This window comes from Malaclemys terrapin, chromosome 2, assembly GCF_027887155.1.
Source record: "Malaclemys terrapin pileata isolate rMalTer1 chromosome 2, rMalTer1.hap1, whole genome shotgun sequence".
NCBI lineage: Eukaryota > Metazoa > Chordata > Testudines > Emydidae > Malaclemys > Malaclemys terrapin.
Window position 1 is genome coordinate 251,431,807 of NC_071506.1, and position 18,525 is coordinate 251,450,331.

Here is an 18,525-nt window from a genome sequence, read left to right on the forward strand (position 1 = left end):
CCTAGAGTTTAGGATACTTTTGTAGTATAGAATAATAGTACACAAAAGACCAGATTTCACGGTCGGTGACACGTTTTTCATGGCTGTGCATTTGGTAGGGCCCTAATCATGGCAGTAGCTGAGCACCTTCCAGTAATGCATTAAGTGAGGTGACTAAGGGCATGTCTATACGGCCAAATTGGCACTGCTGCTATCGATGCAGTGGTGTCAGTTTAGTGGGTCTGGTGAAGATCTGCTAAGTTGATGGGAGAGTGCTCCTCAGTGGACTTCTGTACTCCCCCCCCCGAGAAGCGTAAGATAAGTTGGCAGGAGAACGTCTCCTGTCGACACAGCGTGGTGTAGACACCGCTGTAAGTTGACCTAAGTTACGTCGACTTCAGTTGCGTAACTGAAGTAGCATAACTTAGGCCAATTTACAGCTTTAGTGTAGACCAGCCCTAACATCTGTCATGTGTGGTTCATTCTCTCTCTCTCTCTCATCCTCTCCCCAGGGAGGAGATCTGTGTGTGCAGTATGGTGTTTTGTTTTGACAGGGTTGGAGTTTTTTGTGCACTCAGTGTTAGAGAAGGCAGGTTGGAGATGAGTGCCATGTACTTGGAGTGGAAGGTAATGAGGTTTGTGAGTTCCTGGAGGAGTTTGTTCCACAGTTGCAGACTGGACCTCAGGAAAGCTCTGTCTCCCTCACAGATGAGCTTTACCCTTATTGCAGTGTTTCATTGTGCCAGTGGAGCACAGTTGCTTATCATGGTCCTCACCCCAGAGCTTTAGGTGATCTTTTAGATACCCTGGGCCCAGGCCATTGAGGGCCTTGAAGATAAGGACTGAGACCATGAACTTAACACTATTCTCTGGGAAGCCATTACAGAGAGTGGAGGACAGGGATGTTGTGCTCATGGTAGCCTGTATTGATAAGGAGATGCACTGCAGTATTCTGTACTATTTGGAGTTTCTTAAGGGCTGATAGCTTTGTGCCCAGGTATATTTCATTGCTGTAGTCAAGATGAGGTGAAAAGGTGTAACTGAGGCCATCATCTGTCAGGATGGGACAGTCTTCTAGCCAACCAGAGATGGTACAAAGCATAGCTCATAGATGCCGCTAGGTGAGAGCATAGTGTCAGCAAGGAATCCAGAAGCAACCCTCAGCTATGGACTGAATTGACCTACTGTGGGTGTGCATCTTAAGCACTATGTGTGTCCTGCACCATGGGTGCAAATTCCTCAAAATGCTTTTATCCATTCACCAGTGTCACCTCTGCCTTGCTAGGGTTCAGTTTCCACTAGCTATTCTTCAGCCATGAGCTGATTTCAGCCAAGTAGTAGGCCATCTTGTGGTGGTGATATGGCCATGTGTAGCAAAGGGTAGATTTACCTGTGTTTCACTTGGATATTGCTGGCACTTAGGGTACGTCTACACTTACCGGAGGGTCCAGCGGCAGGCAATTGATGTTCTGGGATCGATTTATCGTGTCTGGTTAAGATGCGATAAATCGATCCCGGATCAATCCCAGAAGTGCTCGCCATCGACGCCCGTACTCCAGCTCGGCGAGAGGAGTACGCGGCATCGAAGGGGGAGCCTCCCTGCCGCGTCTGGACCCGCGGTAAGTTCGGACTAAGGTACTTCGAATTCAGCTACGTTATTAACGTAGCTGAATTTGCGTACCTTAGTCCGAAGTGGGGGCTTAGTGGGGACCAGGCCTTAAATTCATGTCCTCTGACTAGTTCCCATATTGGCTACATGTAGATGTTGAACAGGAGTGGGGATAGAATTGATCCTTGTATCATTCCACAAGTGACAGGTCTAGTGGCAGAAGTGCAGTTTCCCATCATTAGTTGTTGGGTGTGTCCCTCCAGGAGGTACTTAACCTCTTTTAGTGCATAACCCTGGACCTCTACCACCTCTCCCAGGTGAGACATAAGTATCTTGTGGTCAACGGTGTCAAATGCTGCAGAGAGGTCTGGAGAATCAATGTCTGGCCTGAATCCAGATTGTTTCAGGTATAGAATATTAGCGTTAGTAAGATGAACTTTTAGTTGGCCTTTGGCTAGCTTCTCTATCAGCTTGCTCAGGAACCAAAGGTTTCACATGGGGTGGTGATTAACTAGAACCTGTGTATACAGGGTAGGTTTCATCAGTGTTGGTCAGACTATTGCATATTTGAAGGAGGAAGGGAAGAAAGATTCCTTCCCTGAAAATAGTGTTGGCTGTTTCCCTTAATGGTGGCACCAGCTGCTTATGACTTGGGTTGGATTCATATATCTTGGGTCAAGACTCTCTTAGGGTGTCCGGTACCCAGTCCCAGTTGAGGTGTGAACTGCAGGGAGGCAGTATGTTGGCTCTCTTCATCAGGCATAAGATGTCAGAAAACTAGAGAGACTTGTGTGGGTGACAGGAAAGGGTTATTTGGGGGTCAATGTGTTGATGGTCAAGGCTTGCATACAATGGTAAAGATTCATGGGATCCTTGACTCCTTGTCCTGTGGATGGAGCACTGCAGTCCTTTTGGGTCAGTTTAATAGGCTTTGGAATTTGATGGCGTCTATGTCTTTGTGGTGGAATTAGGATCCTGGGTGGGTCTTGTTGCCTGGAAGCTGGAGGAGTTCTGACCACTGTCTTAATGAGGTGATGATCTGGGTTGTGATATCTCGATATCAACATCTAATCCAAAGACCCAGGTCTAAGATGTGACCAGCTGTGTGGTTGGATCAGAAATGACCTGTGAAAGTTCTAGGGAGGCAAATGAGAGAAGCTTTAGAGCTTTTGCATCTAATGCCTTATTGACATGAATGCTGAAGTCTCTCAATATGACAAGCGTGGGATATTTCACCACCATCGTTGACAAGGTATCAGTGAATTCCTCTAGTCCAATGGTTCTCAACCTATTTACCATTGTGGGCCGCATATGCAGCTCTCTGTGTTATGTGGGCCGCACCCACACAATATATATATACTACTTGGATGGCCCTGAGGTTGTCACATCGGCCACAGTTGTACGCTGATTGGGCCACAAGTGGCCTGTGGGTTGAGAACCACTACTCTAGTCTTTGATGGTCTGTAAATGATGATAACATCTCTGTTAGCTTTGTCTCTGATTTCTAAGGGTCAAATTATGCCAAACCCTGCATGAATATATAGGGTGAAGAAGGTGCACCAACTGAGCAGTGACTAAGGGGCCTCTGTGCTGACCTCAGCCTGAATGGAGGGCCAAGCTGGGGGAGTTGCAGGACAGGGTGTGTGTTACACAGCTCCAGTATCTAACATAAGTGGTGTGTAGGGCCTGCAGTCACAGTTCCAGCCCATTGCATGGAGAGCAGGTGTGGAGTTTTGCACTGCAACAGCATGCCCTGCTCCTCTGTAGGGTGTGGCAATATTCAACTCCCAGCCCCACCTTCCTCACCTATGTATTACCTACATAAACCCAGAGTATTCAGTGGTTTGTGGGCAAAGCCTGATGTTGAAGTGGAAAGTGGCCAACAGATTGTGTTTCAAAATGAGAAAAGCGCATATTTTTAAATATGTACTCTTTTTTATTTTTCCAGTTAAAGATGTGGGGTCTCTGACTAGATATGATGACGCAGCTGTCATCACTGATTGGCAAAAGAAATTGACTCCGGAACAGTTCTATATCACGAGAGAAAAAGGAACTGAACTGGTAAGCACGAGGTCCGATGCCTGTCAAGGAGACAGTACTGGAAATAATATATCGCATTTTGTTCATGTTTCTGGGCTTAATCCATCCTTCAGCTACTGGGGGTTGGGAAGAAACTTTCTCTGGGGGACTCCTTACCCCCATCTACTGCAGGATTTCTTTCCTGTGAAGCCTCTGGTGCTGGCCTAGATGGGCAACTGGTCTGATCCAGTGTGGCAGTCCCGGTGTACTTGTAAGCTGGTGTGCAGACTCAGCCCTTTCTTTAGGGATTGTTTGATCTTCAAAAACAAAGCTCAAAACAAATCAACTCAAATTACCGAGTAATAATTGCTGGGGCCTTTCTAGCTCCAACCAGAATACACCTTTCCCCTGTGCTAGCCTTCTTTGCACCAGCTTCCCTTTCCCTTTATAACCCCACCCACAACAGCCATGTCATAGGCTGGAACCCAGTAACCCCTTACATGCCAGGCCATGTTCATACCTTGTCACCCTGCTATATTTCATTCTCTAATTGAAAGGCCATATGGTTTAGTTCTATGTCACTAACTTGCTATGTGCCCTTGGACCAAATCACGTAACCTGTGTCTGTTTCCTTAGTTGTAAAATAAGGATAACAATTCTCTACCTCCCAGAGGGGCTATGAGGATTAGTTAGTTGTAGAGTACTTTGAAGTTGTTGAACTCTATATAAGTGACTTGATCTGTGAGGTGCTGCACACTTCATGAGCTTAGAAGGTCATGACACTGACCCCACTACCTGGATGATTTACACATTTGTTGTTAGATCGTATTCTGGAAGCTTTTGAAGGCAGGGGCAAAATCTTCACTGTTAATCCAAAGGCATATTCCCCTCGATTGCATGTGTGTATGTTGTTTGTTCCTCAAAGGCCCCCTGTGAAGCCTTCTTTGTTTTTCCCCTGTTTGAAATCTGACACCACCCCCCCTACATGCTTGCTCCAGATGTTGAGCCTTGAAAGTAGTATGTTAATACTATGTTGTTTTTTAGCCATTTACTGGAATCTATCTGAATAACAGAGATCCAGGAATGTACCATTGCGTATGCTGCAATGCCCCATCGCTCAGGTAAGAGCCTCAACATTCCAGTGTATATGGCTGTCCTAAGAGCTTCAGAGTATGACAGGCAGTGCAATATATTCTGGGGGGGGGGGGGGGGGGGAGCAAATCATAGCCCAGACTATCGAAAAATCCTTTGATGCCAGCATACTAAAAATTATGCATGAGACTTCCAAGATGCTGGTGGGGACATGGGTATGTATTGGGCCCTATTCTTAAGCACATGAAGATGCCTAATAGCAAACAAATAAATAATAGGTGTTAACAGTGGGCCTGGTACGTTACAAGGAAGTAAGAAAACATGATGACCTTCTAAGATGCTTGTGGTGTAATTCAAAACAAATTGAACACACAGCACCTGGCCCACTGGGAAGAGTTGGAGGTGATGTAAGAGGTTGCAGCACAGGCAGGGTCGAGCAAAAGCAATCTGGGCCCAGCCCCTAGGCATATCATGATGCTGTGTGGTCCTTCCCCATCACTTGGAATGGTGGAGACAGAAGGACCTCCTCACTTCATTGAGGCAGCAGCAGCAGCATAGGACCCATTTCTTCCCCCCTAGGGGAGAAGCGGGGTCCCTCCTCTTCTTAAGGACGCAGCAAGGGTTCCTCTGGAGAGAGCAGGCACTTCCCACCAACCCCTGTACTTATCCCAGGGTGCATCTGCTAGAGCAGGGGTCTCAAACACGCGGAGCTTTGGGAGAGGTACCTGGAGGAGCAGCAAGAGCAGCACATGGTGCTGTTTCCCCTTCCCTCCCCAGGGACTCCGGCTGCTTCCTGTAGCAGAGCGGAGCGGGGCCAGGGACAAGGCAGGCAGGCATGGAGCCTGCCCTGGCCGTGGTGCACGACGCTGCCACCCCGGATCCACAGGGGCCTCAAGTGGGGGGTGTCAGTGATGCGGCCCTCGGGCCAATGCACTAGTCCTCATGCGGCCCTTGAGGTCATTTGAGTTAGAGACCCCTGTGCTAGAGTGACTGGGCCAGGGCTTCTGCACTCTTCCCCTACTGCACAGAGGCCTGTATTGGTTGATATGGGTGGAGCCCCAAAGCAGCAGGTCTTGGTGCTAATACCCCATTGAGATTAATGGGGCAGATCCCACCTCTGAGCTATTTTTCAGGCTGTCTGAAGACTCAGGCAAACATGACTTTATCAATTACACTCGTGTCATGTTTTCTACCTGGAGGGCTAGAAACCTACTTTTTTTTTTTTTTTTAAATGGAGAATCTGATATAGTCACATGACTCCAGAAGCTGGGACCTAGGCATGTCCTATAGTGTCTGTCTTCACCCAGCTCTGAACATCGGTCATTTTGAAAGGCCTTGCAGAAATGTGCTTTAAGGAGGGATTTAAAAGAGGAGTGATAAATTATTGGGATAATTATTGGGATAAGACTTCAAGGAAAGAAAAATAAATGGGGATCAGTCACTTCTCTGAATAATGGAGAAGACTGGGACTTGATGCATGGAATTTTATGTTGGAATAGTTTTAACTTTAGAAAAGATTAATTAGGGCCTTCAAGGCAGCCATTGAAGATTACATCCTACCACAAACACTTATGGATGTTTTCATTTCTTTCATACTAAATCCCCCCAAAAAAGTGACTGGATGATCCTTGTTCCTTAATTTTATTTGTGGATACACAAATAGAATATATTCTCCCAGAGTGAGCCAAGCTGGTGTTGCTAATGACAACTATTCTAGCTTTGACACGTCTTCACATGTTTACAGACAAAATCAAATTGCAATTCTGATTCTAGATGCTGAAAAGGCATTCAGTAAAGTGAACCGAGAATGTGCATTACAGCTGGGAAAAAAGGCTGGTATTTATTATTATTAAAGTCAAACTCTTACATAGCACTTTTTATCAGTAGATCTCACAGCATTTCATAAAGGAGGTTAGTATCTTTATCACCATATCCCAGATGGGGAAACTGAGGCACAGATCAAGGAAGTGACTTGCCCAGGGTCACTCAGCAGGAAAATAGAAGAGCCAGGAATAGAAACCAGGACTTCTGAATCCCCATCCAGTGCTGTATCTGCTAAGCAACACTACCACTGACTTTGGAGCTAGACAGGGCTGTTGTACCCAGGCATAGTTGCTTCTATGTGTAGAAGAGGTTCAGGGACGGACAACCAGAATGATTAGAGACATGGAAAAACATTCATATGAAGAGTGAAAAGATTGTATCTGCTTACCTTTTAAAAGAGACAAGAGGGAGCATGATAAAAGTATGCTCCATAATGTATGGTAGAGAGCAGGTAGACCAGGCATATTCACCTTGTCTCATAATAGAAAAACAAAGGGACAATCAGTGAAATTGAAAGGTGGCAGATTTAAAGATGAGAAAAGGAAGTATTAGTTTTTATCTTTAGCCTGGGGAATTCATTGCCCTAGATGATATTGAGGCCAAGACCTTATCAGGATTCAAAAAGGAATTGGAAATTTATATGGATGACAAAAATATCCGGAGTTATAATAATAAGAATTCAAACACACCCAAGAGTTTTGGAAGGACTATAAACCCTCGTGTTCCCTGACATAAGCTAACCTCTAACTAATGGAAGTAAAGAAGAAACTCTCCTTGGGGGCAGGTTATTTCATAACTGCCCACTGCAGGGTTTTGCACTATCTTCTGAGGCAGCAGTTGCTAGCCACTCTTGGAGACAGAACACTGCACCAAATAGGCCCCTGGTTTGATCCAGCATGATGGTTCCCCCTTATCTCAGATGTTTATTGTCCACAGAGGCACTCACCAAGGATTTCCATAGTCTCTCCTACTTTCAGGTTAGCCAAAGATCCTTGACAGCTGCAGAATTACCGGGGGCACTAAGGGCTTGATCCTGAAAGTAACAGAAGGGAAGTAAGGAAAAGTGGTCATTAGACTGCTTAACAGTTTCACGAACTGTTCAATGGGGATGATGATACTGACCTCCTTTGTAGAGTGCTTCGAGATCTAAAGATGAAAAGCATTATATAAAAGCTATGTCATCATTATTAATAATAATAATTAGTAGTAGTAGTATTACACAAGGCCCTGCAGCTATTCTCTGCATGCCCTGGAGTGATTTATTCTCCTCACCTCGTGTACTCCCATTAACATCAATGGAAGATGAGGGAGCCAAAGGAAAAGAAAACAGATCCTTTAGTTCTTAAATACTTTAAACACATTTACTGGGAGAAATGATAATGCACAGTCAAGTATTATGCCCACTAATATTGACAGTCTGGATCTCTACATTTTATTCTATAATACAGCATCAAATAAAATGAATAACATGTCTAACGTACTTATTGGCCAGCTGAGTAGTCCTTCTCCAGACCCTGTTCTTCTGGAGGCAGTGCATCAGCTTTACTCTGCCATAGAGCAGCAGTCTTGGTTTTCTATTAAAATTGCTGCTGTACACCTACTTTTCTATAGTGAGGATGGTTGCTGCCAACTCACTGTGTCTGAGCACTGTAATATCTGCCCCCCAGCCTCCCTCCTTCTCTCCCCCCCTCCTCCCGAGCAGATCTGCAGGGACACAAGTGCTAGAAAATGTGGCATGGGACTCTGTCAGCTATTCTCTGCATGCCCTTGACATTACTGGCCTGTGAGGGGCAGATTTTCTAAGATAATTAGGTGCCTTTAAGAAGCAGATGGGCATCTAGTGGGATGTTCAAAGGCACATAAGCAGATTAGGTGCTGAACTCCTGCTAAGTAAATGGCAGTTAGGTGCCTAACCTACTCCCACTATGTGGAATTTTCAAATACCTTTGAAAATCTGGCCCTGAGTGCCTGTGCTTTTCCTCTCCATACCCTCCTTATCAGCACTACACACACTGCAAGATCATCAACATCTAAGTTTGTCAATAGGGTGCCTAGGAATGTTATATGCAGATGGCTCTACTGCCTGTAACTGAGCCAGAAAAGATGGTTCCTCATATTTTGGACCTAGCTAATTGCCTTGTATATTTCCAACTAAGAGTTAAATTGGGATACGACTGAAATCATACCAGTTTCTATAAATGTTTTAAAATACATTTCAGACTAGAACTTCAGTGGGAACCTGAGGAACTGCATACTAGGGCAATAAAATAAAAACAACTTAAAGATTATAGTAAAAATGAAGCTGGACCCAGCAATAAACGGTGATAAAACTAGATCTTGATAATTGGAAACTGACTCAATTCACCTTTGGGTGAGCATGGAAATATATTTAATACCAATGAACACTGCTTAAACTTTTGTATCGTTTTAGAACATTGCCCATAAACATTTTTAAAAATCAATGTTCAGAAGCTAGTAAGATGTTGCAAAACGTTGTGGAGACAAGGTAAAAAGCCTGCAATAGGCTAGAAAAGTGATACCTTCCAGCAGATCAGGGAGATTTTAAATTCCTAAATTGCAAAAACAGTTGCTGTTCCTTTACATGAAAGCATCCTTTATACTGAATGTTAAATAAAGACAGGCAAGCATGAAGATGGGTCAGTATTGAAGAGAATTGTGTCAGTTACTTTCATTTGTGCTAAACTTCTAGTCTGATTGCAATAAAAAAACCCACGCAGACCTTCTTGTAACGCACTGCTCTAGAAAAGCATGGCTATAACTATCAAATAAATTAGGGTGTGTGTGTGGGGGAAATCACATTCTGGAACAACTTATCTTTTAAGATTGGAAATAGGAAAAATCATAGGTTAAAATGGACTGAGAAAAAAATTCCATGAATCAAAATTTTTAAGAAGGATCTACACAATACTAATAGAAAAACTAGTATTTGAAAAGAGAATAATTCATCATTGTTTAGCTTAGCTGTACACACACACACAAAGAACTTCACAATAAAAAAAATGTTTATTTTTTAAAATGCATCAGACTTTTAGCCAAGGCTTTTAGCCAAACAAAAAGTTCTCTCTCTCTCTGTGTGTGTGTGTGTGTGTGTGTGTGTGTGTGTGTGTGTGTATATTATATATGCTTATTACTCTCTGCTACCATATGCTCAGTGAAAAAGGTTCAAAAGACATGGAACAAAGATCTCAACCTTCATAGATAGCGAATTACGGAGTTTTAATCAAACCTCAAACCTTCAATAACCATACAGCTGAGATTTCTACTACAAAAAGCATTTTAAGAATTATCGGGACTCTATCAAGGATGGCTAAAATAAAAATCAAAGCAAATGACGTGTTGGAGGTATAGTATGGTGAAGGCTAATCTAATGCATATGTTTTGGGAAAGTCCAGTTATCCATAAATTCTGCGATTAAGTACTTCAAAGGACAAATATGATCTTGAACAGCAGTATTTTTGTGGCTACTAAAATGTTTCTGTTAAGGAATCTAAGTGATGTACTTACTAGTAAACCACACAGGGACAATTTCTGTTTGAAAGCTGGTTTAATAGCTCAGAAGATTGATCTTTTGAAAATAGAAAACCTCTCCAGCAAGGCTTAAACATTGTAAAACTGGTGTAGAAGACTGAATGAACTAGCAAATTTAGGGACAGATCCAAAACCGGTTGGGGTTGTAGTGGAAAAATTTCCATTGACTTCACTAGGTTTCAGATAGGGCCCTTACAGAGTATCATCCCATTTAAATGACCAGAAGGATAAATGTAAGGAAATGTGGCTGTTTCTTGACAATTTATCAATATTCTGTTGTGATTTTCATGTACTATGTGTGGAGCGGTGGTGGTAGAGTGACCAAATAGAAAGTGTGAAAAATTGGGATGGGGGTGGGGAGTAATAGGTGCCCATATAAGAAAAAGCCCCAAATATCGGGACTGTCCATATAAAATCGGGATGTCTGGTCACCCCAGTGATGGGGAGTTAGTGTATCAATACGTAGAGCTTATTCTTGTGTTCTGGAAATAAAACTATTAAAACAGACAAAAAGAAGCAGCCGAACTAGATGAAGTTGTAACCAGATGCCTGTATTGGCTCAGGCCATGCCTTCGGAAGCTGCATGTGGCTCTTCCCCTGCCCACATGTGTTGGGGCAAAGCTGTCCTAGATGCTGCAGAGAGCCTTGCATAGCTGGAGTGGGGCAGGACTGGGGACCACATAATGTCCCTTCGCCAACCCCTGTGGGGAATCTGCAGGCTCTGTTAACTTTCCTGCTGTGAGCCTCTGTAGTACTGTCGAATACCCCCATGAGATGAGGGGGCATGTTTCCCTCAGCAGGTGACAGATGGAGGAGCCCCTGGAGAACTGGTTCAGTTGAAGCCTTGCAGTACAGTGCAGATGCACTGGGTACAGGGCCGGCTCCAGGAACCAGCGAAGGAAGCCAGCACTTGGGGCGGCCAATGGAAAGGGGCTGCACGTCCGGGTCTTCAGTGGCAATTTGACGGCGGGTCCCTCAGTCCCTCTCTTCCTCTTTGAGCTGCTGCCGAAGAGGAAGAGGGAGTGAAGGACCCGCCGCTGAATTGCTGCAGAAGAATGAAGCCAAAGTGCCGCCAATAGGCTTTATCTTTTTTTTTTTTTTTCGCTTCGCCGCTTGGGGCAGCAAAAAAGCTGGAGCCAGCCCTGACTGTATGTCTCTGTGTGATAATCAGTCCTGGCTTCTAGCAGACCCCTGAGATCCCTGGGTGTTGGGGACCAAACTCTGTGCATCTTTTGCAAACCTGTAGCTGAGCATTTTCAATAATACTTTGTGTAATAGATGGAGCAGTAGCCCTTAGAAGAGTGATCCTCCAGTCATTCCTTCGCTACAGTCTCTCATTTACTAGCAAAGATTGTATTGCTTGTAAAATATTTACAGTTATTTACAAATGATGTGCCAGACACACATTGCTATTTTTGACTTGAATTAAAGTGAAAATTGCCATTTTAGAAACATTAAATGTATTAGATATTAATATGTCTTTCTGAAAGGCACAGAAATAAGATTTTGTCAGTCTTTCATGCCCCACCATAACATGTATATTATCTTAATTAAATGTTTCACTTTAGAGCATTTGTGATAAAAGACTCCCTTCTGCTACTGGAAACTATTCAATGGTGGCAGTGTCTCTGTCTACCACTAGGTGCCACTGTGAGCATAGATTTTTGGGGAGCATTGAGAAAGCTGGTCCTGGAATAAGAGAATAAAAACCTGGGTGGAGACCTTCAGGATTTGTTCTTCGGTATATTTATCATATTAGTGCAATCAGTCATGATTTGTTGCAATGATGTACAAATTTCTTATCTGTAGAAATGAACAATTTTATATTACTGTCATTAATAAATCCTACTTTATTTATAAAGGAGGGAACTTTTAGATTCCTTTGTACTAATTGAAGTCTAAAACTATTACTTTGATCATAATTTATAATAGATTTTAAGATGAATGTGGAACTAGTTCTGTATTAGTAATAATCCCATCTATTAACTGTAGTGTTCTCTTTTTAAATGTCTACTTGGAGAATTAAAACACATGTAAAAAGGAACCCTAAGGCAAATAAACTGAAATTGTTTCATTCTTGAATACCATATATTTTTCATGCCATGCTGTTCTGTGATTGAGGTAAAATCTTCAGTTTTTCTATTGATTAGCTATATTGATTTGCATTATCTTTGACTTTATTTTTCCTCCCGACAGAATTTTGAATTGTATTTTATGAGCAAAGGTTGGCTCAAGGATTCCCCACCCCAGTCTCCTAACATTTTCAGCATATTTTTTTCCAGTTCCTGTTTAACCACAAATAGTAGTTGTCTCTGTAATGCTAATTGTCACCTCTTGGGGGCAGTAGATCATTGTATTCTAGAAAGCTCCATAGACTTGTGTAGAATTGATCTGCCAAACTTTTTTTAGTTACACCTTGTCGCTTTTGCTGTTTCAAGCAGCAGTTGCTCTGACGTATAAACCTTGTCTGGCAGGTTAAACCAATGAGACTCCAAAACTTACTGTAATTTTCAATCTTGATTTTTTTTAAATAACGTACTTGGAAGCATAAGGTTTTGAACTGTGGCCTTTGGGGCTCTACAGAAAGTGCCTAGTGTGTTTAGCTATTTGGAAAGCCATTTTCAAACACTGTAGCAGGCTGGACCACCATTGATGGGACAGAAGCCTGTACTGTAGAAAGAACAAGAAATCTATTAGGTGAAAAGGTTCTGGAACAGTGATGGTGCACTGAAAAAGATGCTTACTGAGCCAAATGCTATTTAAAAAACAAACAAACAAAAACAAAGGTGAGGGAGAGAGTAGAAGGGAAAGCTAGTTTTTCCTATTGAAAGCAACAAAAAAAGTCTATTTAACATCTATATTCTTGATTAATAACAAGATCTGCTGTCCTCAATAGTTCAGAGAAGAAATACAATTCCAGCAAGGATGGGCTTCATTTTCGGAAGCTTTTGGTGCATGTGGTACAGATGAAAACAATACCAATATCCTGAGGTGTCCAGATACCTCATTGGGATCAACCAGCATGGAAGTCATTTGCAAACAGGTATCTTGAAGGTGGTACAGAAGGACTTTTTTACGGTGTTTTCTTCTTTCCTCATCTTTCTATCATTGTCTGCATAGTTTGCCATATAACAATATCTAGAGATTGGTCCCTTTTGGCCTGGAATCTATCACTGTGATCATCTAGTCTGACCTCCTGCATAACACAGGCCATAGAACTTCACCAATGTAGAATATCTTTAGAAAAACACCCCGTCTTGGATTTAAAAATTGTCAGTGGTGGAGAATCGACCATAAACCTTAGTAAATTGTTCCAATGATTAGTAACCCTCACTGTCAAAAATGTACATCTTAATTACAGTCTGAATTGTCTAGCTTCAACTACCAGTCACTGGATTGTTATACCTTTCTGTGCTAGATTGAAGAACCCAGTATTAAATATATGTTCCCCATAAAATACTTATAGACTGTACTCAAGTCATCCACAGTCTTTATTAAACTAAATAGATTGAGCTCTTCTAGTCTTTCACTATAAGGAACGTTTTCTAACCCCTTAATTATTCTTGTGACTCTTCTCTGAACTCTCTCCAATTTATCAACCTCCTTCTTGAATTGTGGGCACCAGAACTGGGCAAAGTGTTCTAACAGTGAGTGCACCATTCAGGGCCGGCTTTAGCAAGAGCGGGGCCCGATTCCTGGGGGCATGGCTTGCCACAAATCCCGCCCCCAGGAATCGGGCTGCACTCCGGTCGGAGCTCCAGCCGGGGTCATGGGGCTTGGGTCTGGCCCGGAGCCGCTCAGCCGGGGCTGGGCTGGAGCTGAGCTGGGGGGCCGGGCCCGAGCCGAACCCGAGCCGGACTGGACCCAAGCCGAGCCGGGGGGCCAGACACGGGCTGGACCCGAGCCGGGCCGGGGGGCCAAGCCGGGCCCGGGCTGAGCCGAGGGGCCGGGCCCGGGCCGAGTCGAGCTGCGGGGGCCGGGCCGAGCCGGGCCCGAGCCGAGTTGCGGGGGCCGGGCCCGGGCCGAGCCAAGGGAGCCGGGCCGGACCCGAGCCGAGTCGTGGGGCCTGGGCCGGACCCGAGTCGAGCCGCGGGGGCCGGGACAGAGCCGAGCTGAGCGGGCCGGGCCGGCGCGCTCGGCCAGAATCGGGGCTGGTGCCCCAGGGCTGGAGCTGCTGGGGCCGGAGGTGCTCAGCCGGGGCTGGACTGGGCCGCGCCGCGCCTCCCCGGAGTGCGTCTCACGTCCCCCTCCCATACCCCTGACTCAGCTTACCAGGTGCTGCCGCCCGCCCCTGCTTCTTTTCAGACTTCCCGCGAACCTCTGATTCGCGGGAAGCAGGGGTGGGGGGGGAGCAAGGGGCGGAGCATGCAGGGTAGGGGAGGAGGGGGAAGTGAGCTGGGGGCGGGGTGGAGAGCTGTGGCGCGGGACCCTCTTAGCGCGGGGCCCAATTCAGCCGAATCGGCTGAATCGGCCTAAAGCCGGCCCTGGCACCATTGCCAAATACAGAGGTAAAATAACCCCTCTTCCTACTCAAAATTTCCCGGTTTGTGCATCCCAGGATCAAATTAGTTCTCTTGGCCACAAAAGCACATTGGGAGCTCATGTTTAGCCGATTATTCACCTCAACCCCCAATGGGTAAAACTTTCAAAATGTCTAAGTGACTTAGGTGTCTAAGCCCATTGAAAGTAAATGGGACTTAGAGGTTTAAGTCACTCAGGTGCTTTTGAAAATGTTACTTGGTGTGTGAATTTATATAAAATCTTTGTGGATATGTTTTGTTTGCATCCATGCAGTTAGTAAATTAGTCTGTCCAGATGTATCTGTGAGTGTTAGGATACCACTGAAAAGTTTTATTTCTCATCCCTTGGGATTTAGATATGAGAGTCAAGATCAAAGCAGTATCAGCTATAAAAATCCATTTCTGGGTGAGGGAACAATCTGGCAGATAAGGTGAGCATCTTTTTAAGTACACTCAGCTTGGAATTTAGGAACAAAATCTATTACACCAATTCACTAGAGATTATTTTATGTGACCAACTGTTACAAACCTGTCTTGGATGTTTGTCCACACTTTGTCTGACCCGATGCCTCATCATGTAGCAGAGGTGTGAAGATAGGATTGACAAAGTATTCCATAGAGGTTAGCAAGAACTTTGTATGCATAAGACCTGCAGAACCAGGTCATATCTTGCCTGGAACAGGGCCAGGTGCTGTAGTGAGTACATCTTATTGTGTATTACTGCTAACCTGGAAAGACTGGGATCTCTTAGAACAACTCATAACCTCACATTCCTTTGGATGTCTTTACAACTTGTGAACGTGCTGTTAGCTTTGTGCTGATCCCAAACCTCATGCTGTGAGTGTAGAAAATCTTTTCTTAAAGAAATGTCTGAGTAGCCTGTAGGGTTTCTTTTCCCCCTGAGCTGTCATTCTTAACTAAGTTGTGGAATAGCACTGCAGAACATGGAGTGCTGTCTGATATTCTATCATGAAGACATTTGTGTTCACTTAACTAATGATTGTTTTTCTGTTGCAGTGTTCAGAGTAGCAGCGGTGTTAGTCTGTATCCGCAAAAAGAACAGGAGTACTTGTGGCACCTTAGAGACTAACAAATTTATTAGAGCATAAGCTTTCGTGGACTACAGCCCACTTCTTCGGATGTTGCAGTGTGATGCCCATCTTGGTCATGTGTTTGATGATGGTCCCAGATCTTCTGGACAAAGGTTCTGTATCAATAGTGTTTCGTTAATCTTTAAACCAAGCTTAGACTAGTAGGAGAAGGATCTTTAAGTACTATTGTGAAAGCTACAAATTTTAGTACCAAACATAAATTCACTACCAGATCCTTTGTGCCACTGGAGTTTTGTTTTATTGATGTTGAAAATGTTGGTAAAAATATATTTATTGTAATTTCTAGCCTAATATTTGTGTTCATTTGAATCTGGTTTTACGAATGTGTACAATGTATTAGTTTTGACTAAATGTTTAAGTTTCTATGAAATAATGCAAAATGTTTATGAAATTGAACATTGATGTGTTCCTCTGTCTTGTAAGTGTTGAAATAAAAACCTCAATGATTGCCTTGTACTTAACATAAATTTATACATTTAACTTTAAAAAGTAAATCGAAGTAGTTGTGGCCTGTAGTTTTCAGTGTTAAAATGTTTGCTTTTTTAATGTTGAGCTCATTTAATACTGATTAAAAAGCAAATAATGCACATCTGCAAATTAGCATTTTTCCAGGTCTGAGAGACATTTCATTAAAGCAGCAACTTGTGACAGAGCAACTGACCCCAGAAATTCAAAGCTCTGCAGTGGGGCAATGTAAGTCCAAAGTATTAACACCTTCTCCCAGCCCCAGACAGGCACCACAGAATCAAAAGGGGCTGGAATTGCTGCAATTTCCACCGAGATTCATTTCTGACAAATTTATTCTTCTTCCAGAATTGAATTGGGTTGAGATTGCAAGTGGAGCCCTCACGGGGTATGCTCCCTATTTTAGATTGAATGAGGTGTGAGGGTAATTAATCTTACCACTATCACCCCAGCAGTATTTATTTATATCCCTAAAGTATTTAATGACCATTGATTCTGTCTGTTACTTCTCCCATCTTCCAAATGAGATCTTAGCTTGTTTAGCTAAAGGATGCCATATCTTGGATGCCATCAGAAAGTAACTTTAGACTTTAAGACTTATTACAAGGTTAGCAGATTTACACACTTGGTACATTGGCCCTAGTATGACCAGTATGTGAGATAACTCTTGTGTTTCCTGTTTTCTCCAGACCAGACCTACCCCCACTGAAGCTAGATTGCACCACTTCCTGAGATTACAGGGTCAAAGCGATCCATTTCCAGAAACCTATTTTCAGAGCATGGTTACCTTAGCCCTAGGCTCTTCTAGCAGCGCAAGAGGAAGACCTTTTCCCACTACAGCGAACAGTTCAGAAGTAAACAGAATTCAAAAATGGAATGAAACTGTTTGGAATTTAATCTAGATTGTCGTAGTTTCAGTGAAGAAGCCTTCAGATTGGGAAGAGCTGTAACTGGACAGGCAGGGCACAATTTGTTGTTGCCCAATAGCTTCTTTGTGCTGGCTGTGCTACATCAAAACAAAGGAGCCGTATGGTAGGTGCAAATTCCTTAAACTCCCAGTGAATATCAACTGGCACAGGGAACCTGTTCTGCAGGCACCAATCTGTCTCTGTACTATTCAACCCTCACTCGTGCCCTCAGGAGCCCCCAGCATTGAGGGGGCGGGAGGATGGATGGCTGGGGCAGCCCTACATCCTGGCTGTTTCCCACTGCCACAGTGCACATAGGGTATGTGGAAATGGAGGGTGCACTTTAGGGCTGTTCTAATCTGCACTGGGGTCCAAACCAGCCCCTGGCAGCCTCTAAATAGGGAAGACACAAGCCACTTCCATTGTGGTCATGGTACCAGTGGTAGTGTTGGCACAGAGCAGAACTCAGCTCTCAGACTCCAGTTATGTTGGTAAGGAAATGATGCCCTGAAGCAGGGATAAACAAGCTAGGTGTTTTTACACAATTATCACTTTTTCATTCTACCATGGCTTTAAACACTGTTAACAGAGGAAATCTTAAGTGGCCTTAGTTGGAAATGTTTTTTTAAACTCCAAACCTCAATCATATTTAAAACCATTCAAGGAACCATGGTTCAGATGCACAAGCAGCTCACTTCCTCCTTAAACAATGCCCTTGTGCCTGTGCCATTAGCAGACATGGGTAAAAAGTTTCACTCTAGGTACTTCCTGATGCAAAAATAGCATCAGAACTAAGCCTCGTCCACTCACTGTAAGGATCCACAGAGGCATTTGACTTGCTATCTTTTTACACATTTCAGAGATTGGATGACAATGGGTGCAAAGGCTTCTGTGCAAAAGATATTTTCAGTAATTTGTTTGTCAAACACATGTCTGTATAAACTTGTACATACCTTTGTGCAGTTCCTAAGCACTTAGGACACCATAAAAGGAAAGAATTGTAGCTGTGCTGCACAGAGCTTTCCTGCCATCAGATTTTCACTCATCTATAACCTCGATAATGCTAACCTAGCTGACTTTATATTGTTCCCTGCTGAGGGTTACTAGGCAACATCTCATTCAATGCTACCTGTAACAGGTGTTTCCATTTTCCCTTTCTTGGCTGCCTAAGTCAGAAGGCTGTGCTAATTGATTTAGAGCTTTGCTGCCTGGTACAAGTCTAAAGACACAAAACACTTTAGTAAAATTTCAGTTCATGTAATAAGCAGTGCTGCATTAGTCTGGAGCTGTGCACTGCGTTTCGTTTGTCATCTAAATCTTTTTGAAGCACAGAATTCCTTATAACTGTTTTAGTGATCACGGACATAGGGAACTCACCCCTACATGATGTCAGCTCTAGAATCAGCCTTTCTGAAAAATGACCAGTGCCAACACCGAGAACATACATA

General features: G+C 43.7%; 1 protein-coding gene across 1 annotated transcript; it reads left to right on the top strand.

The window, feature by feature from the left end:
* The first annotated feature begins 1,090 nt into the window (after positions 1-1,090).
* Positions 1,091-17,065, top strand: MSRB2 (methionine sulfoxide reductase B2). Its single transcript, XM_054017649.1, is given in 6 exon segments — positions 1,091-1,100; positions 3,537-3,649; positions 4,652-4,728; positions 12,969-12,991; positions 12,994-13,115; positions 15,741-17,065. Coding segments are annotated over 6 exon segments (450 nt in total). The 3' UTR covers positions 15,846-17,065.
* The last annotated feature ends 1,460 nt before the right edge of the window (positions 17,066-18,525 follow it).